Source organism: Taeniopygia guttata, chromosome 2 (genome assembly GCF_048771995.1).
Source record: "Taeniopygia guttata chromosome 2, bTaeGut7.mat, whole genome shotgun sequence".
NCBI lineage: Eukaryota > Metazoa > Chordata > Aves > Passeriformes > Estrildidae > Taeniopygia > Taeniopygia guttata.
The window spans coordinates 25,099,661-25,123,797 of NC_133026.1; the positions used below are offsets into that span (position 1 = coordinate 25,099,661).

General features: G+C 39.7%; 1 protein-coding gene across 9 annotated transcripts in view; it reads left to right on the forward strand.

The window, feature by feature from the left end:
* Positions 1 to 23,854, forward strand: part of DYNC1I1 (dynein cytoplasmic 1 intermediate chain 1) — a 186,048-nt gene extending 162,194 nt beyond the window's left edge. For all 9 annotated transcript variants that reach the window (XM_030264700.4, XM_072925546.1, XM_030264699.4 and 6 more), the window contains 2 exons: positions 5,569 to 5,694; positions 22,897 to 23,854. In XM_030264700.4, coding sequence (XP_030120560.1) covers positions 5,569 to 5,694; positions 22,897 to 23,007 — 237 coding nt within the window. In that variant the 3' untranslated portion in view covers positions 23,008 to 23,854. The remainder of the gene's footprint in view (positions 1 to 5,568; positions 5,695 to 22,896) is intronic.
* The last annotated feature ends 283 nt before the right edge of the window (positions 23,855 to 24,137 follow it).

Below are 24,137 nucleotides of genomic sequence, written 5' to 3' on the forward strand. Positions count from 1 at the left end.
GCCACGCCGCCACTGACGCCAGCGGGGACTGGGCTCGTGTTGGACTGGGAGGCTTCCTCCCCCTCTGAATTTATTCTCCTCTGCGCCACATTCTCTGGGGACTGTAACTTGGAAGCCCCGCGGATCAGAAACCAAGCGTGTGCCCCTGCATCTCCCCTCACATCCTGCCTTTGAGTCGCTGGGTACCCTGCTGCAGTCTTTAAAAGCACAGGGTATCTCTCAAACATGTCATTCATGAGGGCTTTACACCCTCACCCTTTTTTGTGTTTAAACTTTACTGTGGAACTTAAAGGTAAAAATGCAAATAACTACCTTATCACCGCTATTAGCTGAATAGTGGGGACCATTGGAAAGGAAAGGTCTCGCCTTTGAATTTCACTGGTGAGAAAAGATTAATCAGAGCACTTTTAACAAAGATTGAGATTGATAAACACTGTGTTTTTTAAAAAAGTATCTTCCTAAATGTGCCAAACCTCGGGTTTGTCCTCTTATTATTTCAAAGTTTTAAAAACACCAGAGGCTTAAATTGATACTCTTTTATCTGGATTTAAGTTTTACCCCAAAATGATTTTCAGAAAACCTATCATCACCTGAGGTCAATCTCAGATGGCCAGTAATCAGTTTCGAGCACAAAAACTGAAGTATTTTTCCACACACTAAGTCTTCCTGGTTTTTACTTAATGCAATGTAAAACTAAGAACAGACTATAAGAAAATAAAAGGCCCCATATTAACTGGCGAGTTTCTTTTTATGTCCCAAAAAGAGAAAACAGAAGAGCAAGCAGCAGTATTTTCCTCCTTACATCCTATTTTTAATTAATTTTTTTTAAGATTAGTTGGATCATTAATATACCTTTCACATAAACCTGCTATGCTTTTCAGTCAGAGTAAAATATGGGCGCAGTTTATGGCTTCCAGTGAGTGGTGCTTGCCATAAATAAGCACGGACAGGTATGAGGAACCAGCACCGGGCACTGCACTGTCAAGGGGAGCAGTGAGGCCTTTTGAAGTGCTCTGAGCAGGAAGCAGTGCAGCCTTTTTAATTAGAGCACATACAGCTGGAGGATATTCAGGAGGAGTCTCCTAAGAATTTATTTGGGAAGGGAGGGACATATCCTTCAGGTGTTCTCATTAATGCAGGCTTAAACACAGAGCATAAAACCCAGCATTTTGAGAAGAAAAAATAAACCTTTCCCCCCAAGTACCAGGGCTGAAATTGAAATCAACTGATGTTTTGCCATTTTACTCAAGGAGACCATAATTTCTTTCCAAAAAATTAGTCTGGACTGCTTGATCCCATTCCCATCAATAATAAAGCTGTACGTAGCAAACCGCTGCTGCTTTCAGTGTGTTTACATATAAATATATAGGAACATCAAAAAAAAAAAAATTTCAAGCTTCATCCTGCTTTTATTTTGCATGCAAGGCCACCCCCTGATTTCACAAATTATTTCCGTTCTGAGAGGTCAAAATCAGCTCTCATGTAAGGATCAGACTGGAATTATTTCCATGGTATCTGAGCTTTGTGTTTTTATGAGGATCAAATTTGGGTCTCTGGACACAGAAATATAATTTGCTTTCCTTACTGAGTAGTGATGAAACAAACAAAAAAATCAGTATAAATGATAAACTGGCGGATTCTGAATAGATGTGAAGTTTTGTTACTCAGGAGAAGCCACAAAAATATCTCTGGAAGAGAGAACTGCAAACAGCTCTGAGCATCGTAACTGAAAGTGATCGTTGTTTACTTTTACCCTCTATCTGGTAGATCATAATTAACTAATAATTTTCCAGATTTCTGTAATCGATTATGCTGTTTGAGTCTGCACAGCTAAGAAAAACTCCTTGTCAGCACTTCTGCCTTTGTAATAAGAGATCTTGAAGCACCTATTTTTTAGATCGTTATTACTTTTAGATGTCAGATATGTGATGTCTAAGTATTTGTGAAGACAGTAAAAATGACAAGTCTATTACTGTGTTTAACTGCTAGCTATTGATAAAAATCTCTGTAAGAACTAGATGTGATTGTTATTAATGAGTCTTGGCTTTGTTTAATTTGGGAAATAAGCCGCATTAATATTTAGGTATCATTTTGAAAATCAATTAAGAAAACACGTGGGTTTAGTTACAATATGCTACCTTCAAATTTTTGAATCACAGCAGAGTTTCAACTCATGTTGCTCTCAGTAATTATTGAAAACGTTTTTCCTGAGAGCTAGATGCTTTCTGACCAAATAACTTAGATCATTGGACTGCACCAAGGCTTTAATCAGTGTAATAATTATTTTCAAAATCTCACTGCAAAGTTGCAAGGCTATTGGTGTACTTCATGTTTATTTCTGCATATCAGAAATTATTTTTGTAATAGTAAGGAAAATCATCATGTTTTATTTTATATCTGATAAATGCATATTTAAAAATAAGTCAAGAAGAAAAAAATTGTTACTCCATCATTCTTTTGCAAACTGAATATTATTTTTATAGATCAGTGTAGTGAGGTTTGCAAAAAGCTTCAGGATAGCAAATGCTGATTTATTACTGATGTATCCGTAACATTTATTTTTTTATCAAGATTGGAGAAGATCTCTTCGTGCTTGATGAGTCTTATTTATGTATGAGCTGATATGAAACTGACTTAAAAAGTTGCTTATTTCTTCTGTTGTATCCTGTTCAGATGTTTCTCAGGTTTTTTGCATGCTGTACCTTAACTTTTTAAGTGTGAAGATGGTGTCTATATCTAGAAACAGGTAGTAGATGTATTTGCAAGCAGGTTTTGACACTATGTAATAATAAAAAGCTATATTTCTATCATGCAGGTTTTTCTGACTGCATCTTTCTTAATCTGTTACCTGTTAAAATTTCATTTCAAAATTGTTTAAAATCTGACAAGCACCAACTTCAGAGAATTTATAAGGTATTTCAAAAGTGATTTTAAAAACATAATGCTACCATTATAAATAAACTCTTACATTGAAATCTCAAACAGGCATGTGTAATTTAAACTATCACTACCGAAAGCAGACAAACCTATTTTAAGATACTGTTGTTTAACTATATTTCTCTCCGTATCACTGGAGAAAAGGTTTTTTCTTTGGATTTTTAAAGACTGTTTCAGTATTGCTTTTTATTCTGTTGGATAGCTTTGTGGATTAGTAACAGGAGTTTTCAAAAACATTGGGTTTTGAAAAAAGTATGGGTTGTGTCTTGTGTCGGTGGCATTCATGCTTATTTTTATGTGGAACACTGAAAGAATGCTGTATTAACAACAAAAAAAAGTAAACCCCCAAAAACAAAAACCTAAACCAAACCCCAGCTCTAGAGTTACGTATTACAGCCTCCTGAAAGATTTTGTGAAAATTCAATGCCTAAAATATACAGTGTATATTTGTACATGAAACATGTATCTGTGATCTGCAGTTTTCTGAGAAACGTAGCTGGTTAGTGGCTTAGTCTTCTACAATGTGGCATTTAGCTGTTAGAAAAAACCCATTCCCAAATGCTAAGAAATTAACTTTGTCTGGATTTTTTTTTCTCAGAAATCCATGATTAGAGTACTAAAACTTGCTTGTTTTCTACTGTGATTTTTAAGCTGGATCAATGATTCCAGGTCAGTTTAAGGCCATTGACTCTTCTTAGGTAACAGACCCGGGACAAGGAGTTAGTGCATGCCAGCTTTTTTGGGTAATTCTGCCTTGGACAGGACCTAGGCCTTGCACAATGGGGAGATGAGTAGTTATTTGCATTTGAAGGACTTCCTAAAGGGGGGGAGGATGGTATCTGCTTTCTGATTGGTATCCAGCATTATTTCTACATCAGTCATCATTCTGCAAACAAAATCCTCCTGCATTTTTCTTGTGGGGCTCAGGACACTACTGTGAAGCCCTTTGCCGAGGTGATGCTTTAGCTGTGGCAGAATCCCTGCACTTGAGGTGCCAATTGGTTTGGCAGCCTGGTGTCAGGGTTGGTGAGGGGGAGCAGGGAGTGGAGCCTCCAGGGGGAGAGTCAAGGGAAGCAGCCCGGCTTCCCGGTCCTTGTGGGCAGTGCAGGGGCTGCAGCTGCAACAAGAGCCTCAGCAAGTCTGCAGAGGTTTGGTTTCCTGCTGTCACTCATCTGGTGTGACACAATGAAGGCATTAGGGCTGAGGAGGAGACTGGCATAGGAGCTCTACAATGTTAATTTTAAAGTTATTTTTCTCCAGGATCTTTAGACCTGTCTCAGTTCTCACAGTCAGAGAACCGAGATGAAGTCAGCAAAGTACTGGTTTTGTTAATCTTGCCAGTTGGTCAATGTTCAGACCAGAGTTTAGTATGACCTTCAAGTTGCTTTCTTCCTGCTCCTGCTGCACTGTACTGGCAGTGAGGACAGAAGGAGTACCTGTCACTCCTCTCTGAGTAGCTAGGACTCTGGTTCTTGTCCAGCTACCTCTTCTTAACCCGGACTGTTCACCATCCTATGCCCGTTTATAGATCCTGGGTCACTCCTTTGTCATCTCATAATGTTACCAAAACCTTTTCCCACCAGATGGATGCAGTGGAGGAGTTGTTTAGCAGCTAACCTATCCCATTTGCTGTGACCTAAAAGGCACTGAAACTAAAAAGCCTTGTTTGGAAGACTGTTACGCCAAGCTCCAGACTCCTGCTCAGGCAGGTTCTCTCCTATTAAAGGCAGCTGGGTGGAGCATTAGTAGGCTTGCAGGTTACTGTCATTTGTCATATGAGGTGACCTAAATCAACTGGGTGATCCACCTATCTGGGACAAACACCCACGCAATTCCTTCCTCCTGCAGCATCTTTTGATGCCCTCATTCCAGTGTAGATGACAAATACTTCTCTTGAGATCATGTTCATTGCTTTATTCATCCCACACATTAACCAGAATCTTTATGAGTTCTTGTAGATCACCTGTTAAGTTGGTTGACTTGGGGCAGGGAGGGAGTTTAGGAATTAGACAGCATCCATTTAAAGCAGAAGTAATGTCCTGGGGATGTAAAAGAGAATTGTGGGAATGTATTGTAGGAGTTCCAAAATGTCAGCTCAGCTGTTCTCACTTCTGCCATGTTCTCACTCTAAAGTGATTAGCTCAGGACTTTTCTGATAGAATACCTAAGTTTCAACCTCTGCATCTTGCCACAGAGGTGAGTGTGGATTCAAAGGATGTGTCAGCATGAATACAGAGATGTGTCTGCTGACTCTCAGGTTATCTGGGCTTGAGTCAGAGCCAGGCCAGCACTCAAGCCAAATCTTGCTCTCAGTTGGTTCTTGGCCATGTTAGTGACTTTTGAGAAAAAAAGATCTGGTTTTGCATGTTTCCAGGGCTAAGGCAGAAAACATGGTTTCACTTACTGCCCTTTACTGTTCATTCCAAGCAATCTCTTACTCTTCACTCTTTTTAGCACATCATCAAAGAAACAATGAAACCTTTTGTTGTTTTTTTTCTCACCCCAATGAGAGTTGTTTTCTTCTTCCAGCAATGCTGAGGGACTTCGACTCATCCAGAACATTCAAAACTAACCCCTGGGTTTGTAAGCAGTGTGATTTTATTGTCCCTCCTGTTCTTACTGTTTCAACAGGTTCCCACAGCCAGTGTCACCATAGAAGGGGCGTCTGCCCTCAACCGTGTCCGCTGGGCCCAGGCTGGGAAGGAGGTAGCAGTTGGTGATTCAGAAGGCCGCATCTGGGTCTATGATGTTGGAGAGGTATCTTCTTTTGGGATTCTTTTGTGGTTTGTTTGTTTTGTTGGGGTTTTGTGTTTTGTTTTTAAGCTCAACTCCTGGAGACTGCCACATCCAAGTTTAAGAAAGAAATCTGTCTTACTCTTTCAGTGGAGTCCTCATTGCATTTTGGTTGCCAACAGTGTGTTAATTGTAAAGCTACCTTGCAGAAGAGTTAACATGTTGAAGTCTCATGAGAGAAGTCTCTTTTGAAAGCTTCCAGTGTTTTTCAAGCTGTTTTTTAATAATGATCCTGTGGGTACATTTGGAAAAAGTTAAAAGAACAAATTAAACAAGTTAAAAGAAAAAATTGAGGTGCAAAAAGAGGCAGTGCTGTTCTAAAATTGGTCCTAAAGGGTTTATCTTTTATACTCTAGTGTCTCTTATTTTATGACTGGCTTACTGCTGTAAGTTTTTGTCAGCATGACATGCATAGAATGCATCTGTTCTTTCGATACTGGTTCATATGTCTGAATAAGTGCAAAAGATGTGTACTAACAGGAGGAAATGAGAGGTGTCATTTTGAAGGATAGTAGGGGCATGTGTTATAGACTATAGCAGGATGCATATTCCGTGCCTAAGGCTGCTCTCAATTCACCCTGCTACATCTTATAACAAGCATCTGAACTGCAGTGTGTTTGGCAGCGATGAATCTAACTCTTTGCTGATGAATGCAGTATAAAAGTGTTCCATCGGCATTACAATCCCTTGGAACAGGTAAGGGTGAATCTCTGAGCAATCAGCTTTTATGTAGAGAATTTGTTTTCCACCATTATCTGTGATAGGATACTGAGATATCCATCTCTACACAGTAGGGAAACATTATAGAATGCATACAGAATTATCTGTAACTCTCATAAAGTGATTTTATGGCCCATAGCAAAATTGCTTGTGCATGACTCACGTTTTTGGATTTCATTTGCTAGTGCAGGAGTTGCCCTTCCTCACAAATGTTTTCTGAAACTTCTTGCCACGTTGTTAGCATAATCTCTAAATTGTCTAAGGTTACTGTGCTCAGATTTCCACTGTGACACTGGCAGGTCAGCTGTTTTTATTTATTTTTCATTTTGCATGATTGTTCTGTCTTTTAAGTGATACAACAGGCTGTGGAAATGTCTTTGATGACAGCACAGTCTGATCTTGTCTGAGAGTCTAGACAGGCTGTAGAAATGTCTTTTTTTGCATATCATACACCAAATCATTCATAGGACTATTTACTCCTGCAAGCTCACCCAGAAGAAAATATGGAATTGCAGATATTGCAGAATTACAGAAATAGCAATATTGACATTTTTGACCTTTCCTGTGTATAATAACACATCATCTTGCAAAATGAGTCATAGTGATACACTCAAATAAAAAAGAAAGACAGGCTTCTATTACTTGAAAAAGAAAAGAGTCATTCAACAGTATTGATTTGTGTGAGTTCAGTTCACTGTTACATAAAGAGCTCTGCTTCAGGGATGTTGCGTGCCCTGCCCTTGCAGAGCCTCAGTGTCTCCAGCTCAGCTCCATATGTGCTTAAGTAAACCAATGGATGTCTGTCCACACGGCTACTGAGAGACCATTGCCAGTTCTGCTCTTCTGTAATGAATGAAGGAACTCATTAATTTGTCGCCTGGTTCAGTCAGGCAGTATCAGTCTCTGCAGTAATTCCTGCATGAAATTTAGGAGAGGTCATCTGGGCTGCGGCACTGCTGGGGCTGCTGTGTTGTTAGAGCCTTTTTCTGGTTTAAAAGAGAAGGGTGCTCATATATTCTGTAGCCAGCTGTTCTCACTATAAAGCCTCAAGTGAGACAGAAATACTTTGCAGATCAATAGCCTGGAACCAAGGGCAGGTACAGCGAGTAGCAGCCTCTTGGGTCCTGAAGCCTGTAGGCCAGTCTGTAAAGAGATCTTTGGAGATTCCGTCCTTAGCTGTCCTCAGGAGTGATGCGTGGGGGATTCCCAGTGCGTGTACTCTTGGAAGTGTCTGGTACAGAAATATGGCAGCCTTTAAGGATTTTGCTTTACTTCACTGTGCAGACACTGGCCAATTTTTGGCTCAGCTGGGGTCCTCCTTTGACTGTCCTTTTTGTAAGGGTGTGATTCTGGGATCTGACTGGGCTGGTCTTGACAGTTTAAAAGGAAAAGTTCTTCTCCTCCTGCCAGCCATCCTTATCCAAATCCCTTGCTGCCCAGTTTTTGTGTAGGTAAAAGGGCTTGTCACCATTCACATTGTGCAGAGACAGATCAGTAGAGAAGTATTTATTTATTTGTTTGATTTGTTTTGTTTTGTTTTGTTTGCGCTGTTTTTCTCCATGAAATGACTCACGTGGGAGTAGAGGAGTGAGCACATAGCTGGGGTCAAGGGGCTGGGAGCTGGGCTGTACAGCACCCAGCAGCAGCTAACTTTCCTGTTTGACCCAGCACTGTTGCAAATCCTGACACAGAGCTGTGAAAGTTGACCTTTCAGCAGCAGCAGTCTCCTCATCTCCTACAACATCAGCTTCTGAAAAGGCCTCAGTACTGGAAGAACTGATCTCTGCCTAGCTGATAACTCAGTAGCATCCGCTTTTTTGAAGGTCCATCTCCCTGATTTGGGAAGATGGGTGTGATTACTTGCATTAGAAAGTCAGCAGGCCACTTTACAAAGACCCTAAATGCATTCACCAAAATCGTTAATGCTCCACTTCTACTGCACCCTTTTAAAAATCTTTGTTTGTTTGTGGCTGTTCCAAATGTCACATTAGATCAGCTGTAAACTCATAAAGCACTGGTTCCAGCAGAAGAAAAAAATGCTATATTTGTATTTTAGTACAGCATCATATCTTTGAATTTCTTACTGGATAAACAGTTGTTCTTATCTCCGTCTTAGACAGCATTGACTCTGTGAATTTTAATCAGAGCAGAAAACATCAGGCTATCAACCATTAAGGATAAAATTAAGTGGTAGGAATTTTTACTTTGATAGATTCATCACCGTTTTAAGGAACTATCCTAGAGAGCAGTAAAGTTTACTGCTGCTATTAACCCATATGGTATAAAAAGAAAACATATGACCTAAGTGAGAAACATAAGATATAAAGCCTGACCTTGCATCCTCTGTGAAGGTAAGAAGTATGGGATCGGGGCTGTTTTCACTTGTGTAAGAATTTAGGATTGACCTATGTTGATATGTTATCCAGTCATGGTCTTTATGACAAGAAATGTCAGACACATGAAGAATGTGGCAGGGTCCATGACCAGGGAGTTAAAAATAATGGTGACACTTTCATTTAGGCCTATATAGTGTTATCTCCTTTGACTGTGTACTTTTAGTTGTTTGATTTTGGCATCACATCTGAAAATAACTGAACACATTTATTTTCACAGTGAGGGGTCTATTTTCTCTTCTATGCGTGTGCTTTACGCCCATTAGCATTAATGGGAGTTACACACTCACAGTTCCAGCAGAGAGGAGACTTAAACAGTCCATATAGATGTGCTTTTGTGGATCGGTAAGCACTGTTTTAAAGAATGTGAATTATGAAAGGAAATAAAAACCCAAACACGTAAAAATCCGATTGTTTCAGTGTGATGGGATCTTAAACTAGTACATATAACCAATCATTGTACATACGCTTTAGTCGTTGCAAGATCTAAATATTCAAACTTCTGCTGAAGTAGTAGTTGTGATATTGTCATTGTGATACTTTGTATAATATATTTTAGCTCCTGTGGCCTTACGGCTTCTTTACTGGGCAGCAAGTTTTCTGTATGGTAGAAGCTGATTTTAACAGAGCATGGACCACTGCCTGTAGATTTATTCACATGTTCAGGTGATTGATAGTTAGACCTAACTGCATGTCTGTTTTGCAGATATGTTTTCTGGAAAGCTTGCTCCCATTGTGCACGCTACAGTGATGTTACACAGTGCCTGCTGTCATAAATATTCTCTAACAACCATGTTTGTTGCTTAGCTGGCTTATTGCAAATGCTCTTTGCACCTTTGCTTCTCATCTGTAAAAGATGCAGCTTCTCTTCCACCTTCTATTATTTCTTTTTTTCCCCCATTTATCTCTTCCAGGTCATATTCTGCTTGCACTGTGAGTACATAGAAAATGTGAGTCAATGACTTATTATTTCATTCTAATAAAATATAAAACAAGTTTGCAGCATAGGATCACAGAATTTGAAACTGTAATCACAAGGAGCATAGTGCAATACATTATTCTGCTAAAGTGGTAGGGACAAACTGTTGCATCTGTTTGGTGGTCTTTCAGATAGTTTTTTTTAGTCATGCTTTTAAAAGGCAACTAGTGTGACAGGTGGACTGGAGAGAAGTAAGAAAATGTCTTTCTCAAAACCATCCAGGAAGACTGGCTCTGCCAACAAAGCAGTTACCTGGATTCTTTGTACAGTTATTACCTCCATCCTTGTTTCCTTGCAGTGAAATCAGAATCCTATGGATGTTTATGTGACTTTGTTAGGTTTCAGAGTTAATACTGCCTTAAGCCTTTTTAGGGCTGCTGTGTTAGGTTGTTTGTGTACTTCCCCATTTGCTCCATCATAGGTGTTAATCCCATATCTCATTTTCAATGACCAGTGAGGGAGGAGCTGGTAACTGCCCTGAAGTACTTGGATGAAGTAGTACAGTAGGGATATCCCACTGATACCTGTAAAATAATTTCCTTTGATTTCAGCAGCCTTTAACAGCTGCTCTGAGATTCTTAGGGTTCTAGATAGAAACAAAAGTATATTTGTGACCAGCTCTCACATTTTGGCACGACTATTGAGTCACTTTTTTTTTTTCTGGCTAGAGTGGGGAAGCATTTGTACTTTGTACTTCTGTCTTGTGATCTCTGTGTTTCACTGTAGATTTCACATGGAAAACACATATCCAGCATCTCTTTCATGCAGATAAAAACTGCTGTAGTCCAGAGAAATAAGTATGAAGCTAGGTTTTGTGTCATGTGGTTATTTTCCACATGTAGATTTTCCAGTAGGTTTGCTTTTGCCATCATAAAGCTTCTGTAGAGCATATATTGAGTTGGGAAATGTTTTTGCCACAAAAGCAGAGTTGAGACTCGCCATAAAACATTTTATTTTAAAATCTGTGTTGAGTTACAAGTATTCTTGGAGCACAGATTAATGGCTCACACACATATCATGAAGGCAAATTTGAGCAATAATAAGGGGTTGTGCTTACAACCAAGTTTTATTCAAAAACATTCAAAGATTAAGTAAGACACAGTAGTTACAACAACACGCTCAATACAGGCATAAAGGATAATTAAATTTCACCATTGATATTTCTGCTAGGGAGGTTGGAACCCTAGCCTCAGAGAATTTTAAAAACATGTTTTAACAAAGCAGAATCCCTTAAGAGTTGTTGGAAAATGTAAAGAACTATGGTTTTGATTTGCTTCCTCTTTTCCCCCAGTTTTTTTAAGTTGAAAGATTTTAAAACTGGAAGCATTTAGAGATTACACAATAAAATACTAGGAACTTCAGCTTTTTACTTGAATAATGTCTGAAATACTGAGCAGAACAAGCTCCTCGTCCCTCATCATTTCAATTTTGACTGATACAGTCTCTAGTCACAAAGGGATTTTTGAAGTAGGTTAAATAAGAACTCCCTAATGAAAAAAACGCACTAGTTTGAAATCAGTCAATTTAATTACTGTGTTTTATGAAGGCCATTACCCATTGCTGATTACTAGGGTGATAAAATCTTTAAGCTTTGGTAGCCTCCATAGGGGGTGAGCTGATCTAAGTAGAGCAAAGTCCAGTCATTATCACCCTAAATACTTGTGTTTCTCATTACAATATTCATTACTTTAGGTTACTGTGACCGCTTTGAGGTCTTTATGTAAGCACTGGTTTATTCCTCTGTAGAAAAGCAATATTACATTGATAAGTTAAAACCAAGTGTTTATATACCTCTACAGTTTTAAATGAGGCTTAGCTACATCCATATATAGAAATACATAAGTTTATACCTCGGAGTATAAATTTTCCTATAGACACCTATTAATGGCTGTTTGCTTGTCAGTGAGGTTGTATTAGTCTGATAAGAAATGGAAAGGGATATGAGTTACCTTGTTATTTCAGTCTGTTTGGGTACTTTAAGAAGCTGGAATGAAGGCTTATGTTCCTAATAACAATCTTTATTAGGGAAGTACGTTTCAAGTGGGAAAACTGAGCTGTGATCTAATTAATCTGAGTTACCTAAGGCTGGTTACTGAGGATTGGAGATCTTTATCTCCAGTGCCAGCCTGGGCCCTCGTGCGTCCCTTTCTCTGCCACCTCTTGCGTATCATGTGGCATCACTGGCTCTCTGCCCTTCTCATTCTCCCTCATTGTGGGTTTCAGATTTACAAAACAGCTTCATGAAACTGATGTTGTTTAAAAGATCAAAACTTTGCAAATGCTCTTTGCACCTTTGGTTGTAGAAGAAGCAGCCTCTCATCCACCTTCTATTATTTCTTTTTCCTTTTTTTTCCCCCATTTATCTCCTCTAGGTCATATTCTACTTGCACTGTGAGCACAAAATCCCTTACTCTTATATTTAAAAAAGAACTCTTGAAATGTGCCAGAGAGGGATATGGATGTGAGTTACTGAGAGAGGAGAGTAGCCTGTAGAAAGGGACATCAAGAAGAACTTGGTGTGACTAAGCCAGGGAAGCATGAGCCTGGTGGCAATATAGATGTTCCATGTTTTTGCAGAGTGCTTGGGGCCAGAGGAGGAGACCTAGTGGAGCTGAGGACATGCTGCCACCAGTGCATGTGGCTGCAAGCTGGCCATGTATTGGAGTCAAAAATTAAAAGAATATTTTTAACTATCAGAAGGCAGAAGTCCCAGAGTGGGTAGAGATGGTGGGACAGATCTCTCTATGTCTCAGACATCCTCTCAAAGTGGAGTCTGTCCCCAGGATTTTATGATCTTGTGTTTGATGCAGAAGTGGGTCACACCTGGTGTACAGGGTCACTCTCCTGCCCGTGCTCGGATGTTTGTTTGTTCCTGGCAACAATAGTTTCTTCTGTTTCTCTCTCTAGATAAATGGACATGAAAATCTACTTCCATTTTACTATCTGAATGTTACTTGTTAAAATCAAAGGAGGAAGTGTCAGATTTTTCATGAAAGTGTCTTTTTTCCTCATTTGTTGATTAGACAGTGAAATTAAATGTGTATTAGTGAAAACAGACTGAAAGGATTTTAAATGCTCATCTTAAAAATTCAGTTTATTCTTTATTCTTAGCTTCCACTTGCTTAGATGAAATATTTCAGCAGTTCTCCAGAGACAGCTTAGTAGCTCCCCAGAGAATTTCAAGGATAAAAAAGATTGAGTTTCCAATATGATACAAATATCTTTTAGAATTACTCAACTTCTCATCATATGAAATAAACACTTTAAGAAACCCAGTCAACCAACCAACAGAACTCTGGCCCCTAGTTCTTTTTACTCATTTGCACACTACTTTTAAAGCTGACTTATGTTTCCTTTTCCTTTGCAAAGGCCCAGATCCTCCCCCTGCAGAGAGGATCAGAAAGAACAAGCCACATGTGACAGGAGTTAATCATGTAGCTTAATGCACTATTGGAAGGCACTCAGATAACGAAGTGATGAGAGCAGCAGAAGAGAATCTGTAAGAGATCATTCCCTTTCTGCACAGTGCAGCCTGCAGGAGGGGGGAAAAGGGAGAGCTGTGTGTGACAGTCTTCCTGCTGGTATTTTCCTGCTGTTCTGGGCAGCTCTGTAAAGGGCGAGAGAAAAAGAGCAAAGGGAAGGACAGATCGGACATACCCGTCTGTCCACACGGATACTGCTCGGGCTTCACTAGTAGTTCCTCAGTTACTGCTTCTCTTAAAGGCTTGTCAGGAGGCGTAGTGGAAAAGAGACTCTTGGTCCAGGCTTTCTGTGTTAGCTGTAGCTGAGACAGTGGTCTCAGCTTTAGCTGGTCTGCCCCCATCCTAACCCTGTGTTGTGGAACACTGTGGGGGAGCACAGCTGTAGTCAGTACATGTTAGTGTGTCAAAGAGTATGTATTTTAAATACCTAGATAGTCTGTTCAGTGACATTTTCTCTGAAAGTTTTTACCCCCTTTCTGATGTAAAAAAAATGTTACTGAAAAATATCCATAGCTTTAAGTAGCAGAGAGTATGGAAGAGGAAAATTGCCAAGTATGAAATTTAGTTTAAGCTCAGTTTGTGTGCAGCAATTTGCAAATTTCACAGAAATTCATGACTCACCATTGTGGTATTAAAACACTTCTGAGACAAGAGCTGGTTTTTATAATTATTTTTTTCAGGGGGCTTCTATGGTTTCAACCTGTCACATCCAGTAGCAGTTTTCATTTTGAGAATCCTTAACTATGTTTTCAGTCTTTATGGATTACAGAATTGTCTGTATTTTGAATATGAAAAAATACTTAATTTGTGACTTGGAAAGTAACAGCTAAAATATCAACTGAGGATAACTCTGGGCCTTAATACATCCTATTTTGTAGCTAAAATTCTATATTCTGTGTTTAATTTAAATGTGAAATCTATACTGCACTGTTTAAAGGGATGGAAGAATCTGTGTCTGAAATGGAAAAAAAAACCCAACAAAATAAAACCCACTGCTATTTCATGATGGGTGAGCTCTTGAAAATAATGGGATGTATACAAAATCTCAGAGAAGGCAGCAACTCTCCTGCTGACTAAAATCTTTGGCAGTTTATAAGCTGCTATGGTGAGAGTCCATTTGCCAACTGAGAGCCAGGAAGCTGTGGCAGAAGTCCTTTAGAGTTCCTGTTCTGACAGGTTTCCTGGTGTGAATCATGTCATGGACATGGCCAGCTTGGTCTGGATGGGAAGCAAGCTGAGCTGAGTATGATTTATTTCTTCCCTGAGGCAACAGTCCTTCACTCAGCTGAACTTCCAGGGAGGCACCTCTGCCAGTGCAGCTACCCCACAAGCTGAAGCTCTGGTATTTCAAGTGAGAACGATGGGCCCATTCTTTCAATCAATGTAGTTGTCAGTAAAAAAAAAAAATAGTAGGTATTGGAAAGAACAGGTTGAAGGCTCCTTACCGTCTAGTTTAGTTCATTTGGTATTTTTAGGCTTTCTTGTGCAGTGATGACAACTGATAACATAATTTAGTAGAGGAAGAATCCTGATGCCTTAGCTGCAAATGTTAAATGTCCTGAAATGCATGTAAAAAATTCCAGGACTTTTCAGTGACTTTGAGAAATGACAATTGGAGCAGGGCTGAGATCCCCATGGGAGGTGAAGGGCAGGCAGCATGCCTCACTGGTTTTCTCGGCCCACCTGTAAATTGATGGCATTACAGAAGAAGTGAAATGGCAGGAACTGCAAGGACTTTGTTACTTAGGGCACATCCTGTTGAAGCAAAACTGTGAGCTTTCCTCAAGCATGGCAGACGGTCTTTCTTTCTGCTGATCACTCTTTTGTTTCCAAGGGCTTACAGGCCAAAACTCTCTGCCACGGAAGTATCCCTCCAGAGAAATGTGTAAGAGAGGCTCCTCCCAATACGACTGGTGAAAGCAGTGGGCTCAAGAACAAGCTATAAATGTGTAGTCAGCCATATTATTTTAAAAATAAGAAGTGATTTAAGGAAATACAAGTTTTTGAAATTTCAATTTCAAGTCAACTCTTTCAGGATGACTGATGATTACTGAACATTTTATCCTCTGTAGTCAATATCAAGTGCAGCATTTTGATACATTAGTTGAGGGAGACATTATCTGTTTGATAGCTTGGACATCATTCCTTCTGGTTAATTCAGGAGAACTTAAGCCAACTTTGGTTTTGGAGGTGGAACTGTAACAATTGTCTGCAATTAAGGACACTTCCCACTTCCTTGTTTTCTTTTCTATATGCCCTATCAAGTTGTAATACTTCAGGCTGCAGCTTTCCATAATTGGTGTTTGCTTCTAGCACAGATTTTGTTGTTTCTTACTTCTTCTTTTTTTTTTTTTTTTTTTTTTAAGATTAAAGACAGTACCGTAAGACAAAATTAATAACATGCTCAAATTGAGGGAGTTAGTCTTAACTCTGACATTTCCTATCTTTGAAGTGTTACAGTCTGCAGTCTTAATGTTCTGTTAACATGCATTTATGTGTCATGTATGTATAATTTATAGGCTATGTTTTATTTTGTTCTCCTGTTAGACTGGCATCAGGATGACTGATGCAGACAAAGAGTACTAAGTTTAGAACAGATGTAATGAGCATTCAAATGTTCAGTTCCTATGTAGGCCCTTTGTACAGCATATCTTTGCACATTACATATAAATTATTAAAATAACACTATTGTTAGCTTGGTATTCAAAACATAATTTGGCATCAGCTGTGTAACAATTCAGAAGTTACTGTTCTCCTTAGAAGAAAAAAGTCAGAGTTTACTGAAAATTGATTCAGTTTCTGTTTACATTGGGGGGTTTTGATACAAGCTAATATTTTGTCTTTTTTTTTACTAAGGCAGCACTAGTTAAATCAGACCCTGCTGGCGAATTGCAAAGAAATAAATCACAACAGACATTAATCTAGATGAGGGCTAAGTAATTAACTTCATAGAAGGGTGGTGTATATTGTGTCTGTGACACTAGACTGACTGCTGTGCATAGAATAAATGCAGGATTTGGATTTAGGTTGCCTATGGTATTCCACCCCTTCAATTAAGTAAACAAATATATATAGAGCTACTCTTGAGTGTATCCTTTGTGGTCTAAACACTGTATCTTATTAAAATCATCTGCATGCAGTATGTGGGGTTTGAGTTCCTGCCAGTGGTTTCATCCATTGTTAACAGTGATGCTCGGCTCTCCCAAGAGTTAAACACAGTGGTACTTTAGTTATGTGGAGAGGGTGCTCTTGGTTACTTTGGTGGCCATTTCACTGCATATTACCTCCCACTTTGTTTCCATCCATGTGTGTGGCATAGGGTGTTGCCTGAAAAAATATAGGCTTTTTCAGGAAATAAAATATCCATATAGGTTGAGAAAAATATCAAAGGCAGCCTGTAATTGATTCTGGGGGGCAAGACCAGGGCCAGAATAGGTGTGTTCCTGCCTGCTCTATGTGTGTATCAAGATACTTAATATTTACATTTTCATATCTGTTTTCACCTTAACAATAGTGACAAAACATCTGTTGAACTCCAGAAAATAGGATCGGTTCTGAAAGAGGAACTATAATTGTTCATTATTGTTTGTAGAGATTTGCTGTCCTCATTCTGCAAGTGCTGTCTTTTACCCAGAAAATGAGATCAAGTGATTGTTCTACTTTTTAGAAATCATCAAGTCAAATAGTTTATCATGATGAAACACATTTTTACCTACAATGTCATAACTGCATTCAGATGTTAATCCATTGTTTGAAGTATTTGCAACAGATTCCTTTTCAGCACTTACACGGACAATATAGGTCAGAAAAAATATTGCTCAGAGAAAATACAGCTGAAACTACATTTGCCTGAAACTGTTTATTTGATGATGCTCTTAAATTGAATTGAAGGAATATTAAAATGGTGATAAGCCACATACACAATTTAGCATGAAGCATGAGATTTTAGCCACTAGTTCACCTGACTTGTTAGAAACTCAGAATAATCTGAGTATTTTGTTAGTTTTAATTAGCTGTCTCTTCATAGAGATAGCTTTAACTTGCCTTTCTAAAAAATTGTAATAGCAACAGGCTATTTTAGAACATCAATTTTTACATAGTTTTTATTTTCCCTGCTATATATGAGATTTTATGGCATATACAGCTCTGTGGAAGTAGAGACAAGTAAACAGAACTGTCTAAAATAAGATCACCTTTTGCTTCCAAACAGCAACAAACCCAAATGTAACTAACAAAAGATGCATGTTAATCGGAACCTATCTGAACTTCTAGAGCACGGTGATTAGCTATAAGAAAGATATCAATTTAGATCAGAACAAGCTTGTTCTTCACCCAAAAATAAGAAAGCATTGTGCTTCCACAAAATGTTTGGATGGGTCACAGATTTTTGAACTGGGAGCTGCTATCACCCTTGGAGTGTATCTTGGACCACCATGCCGGCTCGTCTGAAACTGGTAATTGAAAACAGTGTGTGGCACTAGGGCGGCGCGGGGCGGCTGCAACCACAGCCTCTGCAGATCTTCCCAGCCGTGGTGTAGCTGCTCGTTGTCAGATTCTCCACTTACACCTGTGTCCATGTGGGTCAGAAGCATTGCAGGCTGTGCTGGCTGGAAAACCTCACCCCTTCACAACAACCTCGCAGTCACTGACAATGCTGAGGAGGTTCTTCCCATGGCTATTTCTGCTTTGAGGCTTCTGAGCTGTAGGTGAAGCCATAAAACAGTGACTACTAAACTGGTGGCTGGGATCAGACAATTATTTCAGCAGTGATCAGTGCTGCAGGTTATGAGCTAGAGTCTCAGTGACAGGTAAATACGCCCATGAGGTACAGTCATTAAAAGGAAATGGAACAGGTTCAACACAGACAACTGTGCTCCCTTTGAGCTTATAGAACACTGGGTTGTCTGAAGTGGGGGTGGCTGCTGCAGCTGAATTGCATTTTGATTCCTTCTCAGGAGAGTCCACTGCCCTCAAAGGAGATCTGTGATGGACAAGAGCTTAGAGGGATGAAGACAGGAAGAGTTTGTCCACTCTCCCATCCCAAAGATTTAGAGGCTTCAGGGAAGGCAAGGAGCCAGTAGTAAAGTGAAATATCCTCAATGAATAATTAATTGGCTGGAAAGTAATTTTTTTAGCAAAACTGAAGCTATACAGGGATTTGGACAAATTCAGCTGAAACACTCTCAGCCATAAAAAAGATGGATAGGAGGGAAATATACAAAAGTCTTGAAATATGTTGTAATATCTTGTTTCAACCATCTGGATAGATTCCTTTAAAAGGCACATTCAAATATTTGGGAGTTTTGTCTCAAAATCTCTCCTTCCTCTCCTTCTCTCCTTCTCTGCTTTTTTCCTTTTCTTCTTTTCCTTTTACTTTTCTTTCCTTTTCCCTAACTTTAAAGAGTAAATGTACTAGAAGGTGTTAATTTATCTGAAAATGAAATTGATGTTGATTTGTATCTTCAGGCTCTGTTTTTTTTTTTTTTTTCTTTTTCTGCTTGCTGGGATTGACTCAGAACTCTGACAGTATCAAGAGATGTCTGGTCAGAGCATCTCCTTTTCCCGAGTCCTGTCACAGTTTTCAGAGTAGCAGTGTTCAGTGAAGTTGCTAATTGCACAGATTCTAGGAAAACACAGAAATACAGCTTGTGTTTGTCAAATCTCTGGTGCATGGATTGGAAGATCTGCACACAGAGGAGGTCTTTGGCTCCAGGAGAAGGTGAAGGAGGCTGGTTTTGGTGAAGTTCACATGCCTGGTGCTGCCTGTGCTCCCTGGTGAGCCTCAGGGGCGGGGCACTCTGTCCCATGCCTACCAGATGCACATAAACCATCTTCTTGGTCAGTCGTAGGGGGGAGTGGGACACGTTTTAGGGCAGGAAAGCTGACAGGTAAGTGAAGTGCTTGGCTAGAGTGACCTCTCAAGAAACACAAGCTTCAGAAGGTTCAAGAGCTCTGTGAGATACAGTTCAGTTGTTTACTGGATAAATCATGTAGAATGGTGACACATCAGCAAGGCAAGGATGGATGCTTGTCAGGAAGATCCTAGCAGCCATTTTTCATAGATAATACTGGTTTTCCTCATTAGAATTACTCCTGATGCAACCTAAACATACCATGAAGTTAAAGCTAAAGCAGCGTGAGTAATTCAGTCAATTAATTAGGTGTGGGTAGCATTCACCTTTCACTGTTAAAGGGATCAGAGGAAAATAATTAATAGCTTTTATGTTCTTGTTCTGCTCCATACCTTAGCATCAGTTCATTCAAATTACTTGACCCAAATAAGTTATTATATTAAATTATTGTGCTTTGGTGAACATTTCTACCCTGCATCAACATGATGACATGAAAGATAACACATGCTGCTTTGTAGTAACTGGAAGTGGACAGAGAAATTGCCACATGAGTGAGGAACACCCAGATAGCTCAAACCTCTGCCCTTCTGCCCTTCCTCCATGGAGTATCTCCTAATTTTTTCCACCTCTGCCATGGTGTTTGCAGAAAAAACATGTGCAGAAAAACTGAAAGGGAGATCCCACAGATAGACCCAGGTCTCCAGCACTTGTGGGTGTCAGTGTACCCAGATGAAGGAGCTGGAATGGAAAATGACTGGAAGGGGAACATTAATCCAGAGAAGAATTTGAATTTGAGTTTGTGGATACTTTTGTTTTTATTTGTGGTCTTTTCCTGTATAACTATTGTGGTTTAGTACTGGGGCCTTTGCAGAAAGAAGGGGTTTGGAGGATAAAAGACAATTTTTCCTTTGACTTTATTATTGCCATGGTTTCCCTCTGCATCCCTGAGGAATTTATATTAGAGAGGTTTATTCTACTAACAGTCTGTTAGCAGGATTGGCCCCTTGTTGAAAGCGTGATGCAGTGCATGAGATTAAGTAAGGTAAAATAAGATGGTTGTAAGGAATTATGTTGCATGTGGGCATTGGATATTTTTTCCTCTGTGCTAAAGGTATTCAGTCATTAATTGCTTTGTGAACTGAGTCACTAGAAATGACCCAGGCCTTGCTAACACTGTCAGCTAAAAATAATGCATGTAATGCATACATTCCTGGGGAGACACTTCAAGTTTGAGATACCAAGTTGTTTTAAGAGCCTGGACTTGGATTTTATTTGTCTGTCACCATGATGTGGAGTAAAGGCAATTAAATTATCTCAATGTCATAAATAGATTTTTTTCTTTAGAATGACATATTTTCTTTTTCAGCCACTTAATACAGTGTAATGCTGTTAAAGACTTTAGAAGACAAGGAGCAGTGATGCTTTATTAAATTCAGAAAGTCCTTTGCCTAGGATATTGCTCCACTTTAAAGATTTTTCTACTTGAAATTAGTGAGACTCATTTCATTCAAGAGTTTGACAAATGGTAGTCAGAAAAAAATGAAATCTTTTAGGAGATGTAGTAATAATAGGGAGATGGTTGCATGTCTGGTTTTGGTTCCATCTCTGATATCAGGATCTCTGCACTGCCCCTTACTACTATACAGAAGCCAGTCTAGGTGTGTGGCTGTTGGCGAAACGTGCTACAGGTGCTTGTGAGCTGATGCACTGACCTCTCTTCTGGTGCTACAGTTCCTTCTGCTGAAGGATTTTTAAAAAACAGAGTGCTCTTTCAAGTATAGACCATCCTAGATCCACATCTGCGTATGTGAGCATGAGAGACAGCTGTCCAAAATGATTCACTCTTGTAACTCTGGTCTCCATTCCTGGGAGAAATAAAGGAGAAAAATGCCAGAAGTGGAAGGCAAAGAAGGGAAGACACAGAGACTGCAGCAATGCCTATATTAACTGGGCTGAGATGGCTTTGTCACAGGTTGCATTTCTCAGTCTGTAGCCTCAGCTAATGCTAACTGTACTATAAACTGTTTGTAAACCCCAAACTTGCACACCAATCCTACATAATGTAACTCAGTCACTGATATATGTATAATACATGTGTAATACATGGGAAAAGTTAAAAAAACACTGTGTTTTCTGCAAAATATTGGATGTAGAGGCAAAGCTAGATAAAAAAAAAAAATTGAAAAGAACTTGATAATCACCAGTGAGATACAGAGATGTTTAGAGCTTGTATTGCAAATTCCTGGCCATATGATTAACACTTGCAGCAGCGTATGCAGAGCTTTCACAAGCAGGTAATCTTGGACATACACACAAGCTCTTTCCTCATCTGGGTCATGTAACAGATGCTTTTCTTAGTCTCCAGTTCTGTGTATCCAGTCAAGATGTAACTAGAAGAGAATAATTTGACTGTTTTCCAGTACAATGTATCATATGCCTCATGGGCACCTATGACCTACTGGTGCCACATGGACACAGTTAGCTGACCATCTTCTTGACACTTCTTGTGGTGTTTTAAAATATTGAAGTCAGTTCAGATTGAATACTGGGTAGTACAGACTGGATTAGCTGTGGTTATACCCATTCTTCAGTCCAAAGGCATCCATTTGCTAAGGTGGACAGCAGTTTATGATAGTTTCCTGTAGTTTCCAAAACAGTTGCCTTCTTCAGTACCAAGCACTGCGTAATGTCTTGGAACAGTTATTCTTTCATATTATATGCAGGACATGATCAGAAGGGCAGTAAAACTTGCATGGATCATGTGGATGCTTGTTGCTGTTTTCTGGAATTTGGCTTAATGAAAACAAAGTTGAGAAAAGTGCTTGTTTTGTTTTGGTGTTTAGTTTTGGGGTTTTTTTTTCTTCTTTTTAATTATCTCAATCCCAGCTTGCATTATCTTCCAGAAATTGCAGTATTGAATCCAGCTGGAAATGACTGCAGTATTATTTTGCCATAGCACTAAAGCATTTTGTCTGGAAGTTCAGCTGTTTAGATTACATGTCCCTCTTGAAGACTAATGTTCAAGAGTTCTTCATTAGAAACATCAATGGTATTAAATGGAAATGGATCTTGCTTGATGATATAAAAAAATCAGACTAGTAATGCAGTATCCAGTTGGTATAACATTTCCATTGTAATGCATTTCCTGTAACTGTGAATTCCTTGACATAGAGGAGGGTAACTAAAAATAACACAATATATTTATTTTACTACATAGACCTTTAATGAACTTCAGGCAAATAGTTTCAACAGAGTGTTTTAAAAGCTCTGTTACCTTGTGCACACTGACCTGGGTCCTGCAAAGAACTACACTTGGGCACAGGCTTGCTGACTGCCAATGGCCAGCTTGTGTATGTAAAGCAAAACATACGTGTGAGTACTTGTAGAGAGAGAGGCCTTGCTGTTGTTGGGAAAATCTGAAATATTTTAAGCAAGGGTAGATTTTGTAGCAGCACTATGAAATCAAGCAGATAAAGCCTTTGGCTCTGCCACTGACCAAAGGCTCTTTTTGGTTGATACTTGAGTAGGAAACTGCCAGATGTGCCATGTGAACTTGGCCACACTTCTCAGGTGGCAGCTCCCAGGGGGTTGGTGAGGCACTGCCTTGGTGCTTCATGTGTTCAGCCGTGCTGATTGTGGTAGGAGCTCTCCTCAAAGGAGGTGCCTCATTTTGGGCCAGGGCGAGAACCAGTCCTGCACCACCAGTGTCTTAATTAATTCTCCGCTGGTTTGTCCTGCAGCTGGCTGTTCCACACAACGACGAGTGGACGCGCTTTGCCCGGACCTTGGTGGAGATCCGCGCCAACCGAGCCGACAGCGAGGAAGAGGGGGCGGTGGAGCTCTCGGCATAGAGGGAGAGGAGCAGCGCCCGCCAGAACAGCAGCTCCTCCCGCTGAGTACGCCAGTGTTCAGTGTCAGAGTCAGTCTTGCTGTGGCTTTTGATGCCAGTGTACATGCCAGTATTGCTCAAAGCATTCCATATTAATCACACTGCTTTACACAAGGCTGAAAATATCCAGAGCATTTTCATACTTTATATTTCTGTCTGAAAAGTAAGAAAGAAAAGACAAATCAACCCTTTATGGGTTTAGTTGTTGCCTTTTAACTACTTAGTAGCTGTATTTAATAGCTAGGAACCCCTGGTTAAACTTGTGCTCACATTGCCCTTCTGGCATAGTCCTATTAAATCCATATGAAGCCAGATATGATTATGTGCAGATGTGGTGTGCTTCACTGTATGGGACTGGGCCAAAGACTTTAGATGTGGTGTATCACATGGTGACTTACATTATGAATGGATGTACTATACGAAAGTTGCTGCTCCTTATTTATTGCGGTGTGTTGCATGGAACATATTTATTTGAAAGCATTAAAATAAACGATCCTAAAGCATGTGCATAATGAGAGAACTGCATTGTCTGTGTGCTGCTGTAGAGGTTACATTAAAGTCCACGTAACAATTACAGTACATCAGTTGTGCTTAAGATGTAAGATCTATAAAGGTTGGCTTGAGTGGATGGAATGAGGTCCCTTTCCTTTTTTTTAAAGATGCCTATTATTTCTAGGCACTTTAACTATATTTCAGATACAGTTGGTCACTGATACTTGTCATGCAAGTTAACACTAATAGTCTGACAAAGGGTTGTGGTTCCCAAGTATGACACCAGTATTGCCAATAAAATGTATCAGGCCTGTTCTGTTGCGGTGTGGTTGATATTTCTTTGCCAGCAGTGCTCAGCGTGTTCATTACCAGTCACTGGTGAGGCACAGGGTCGATGTGAGTGCCCTGACACACAGAAAACTCATGCAGCTGGTCTGTGAATAGATACCTTCGGCATTGGGACTGCCTAGTAATGGACCTGTGTGGATCAGACCCTGCTACTAATTTTCCATGGGCTAGCACTAAGCTTTACAAGTCAGCTTCTGGGCTAATTTTTATTTTCCCTCCATGCTTACCTGCACACACAGAGCAGCAGCATGC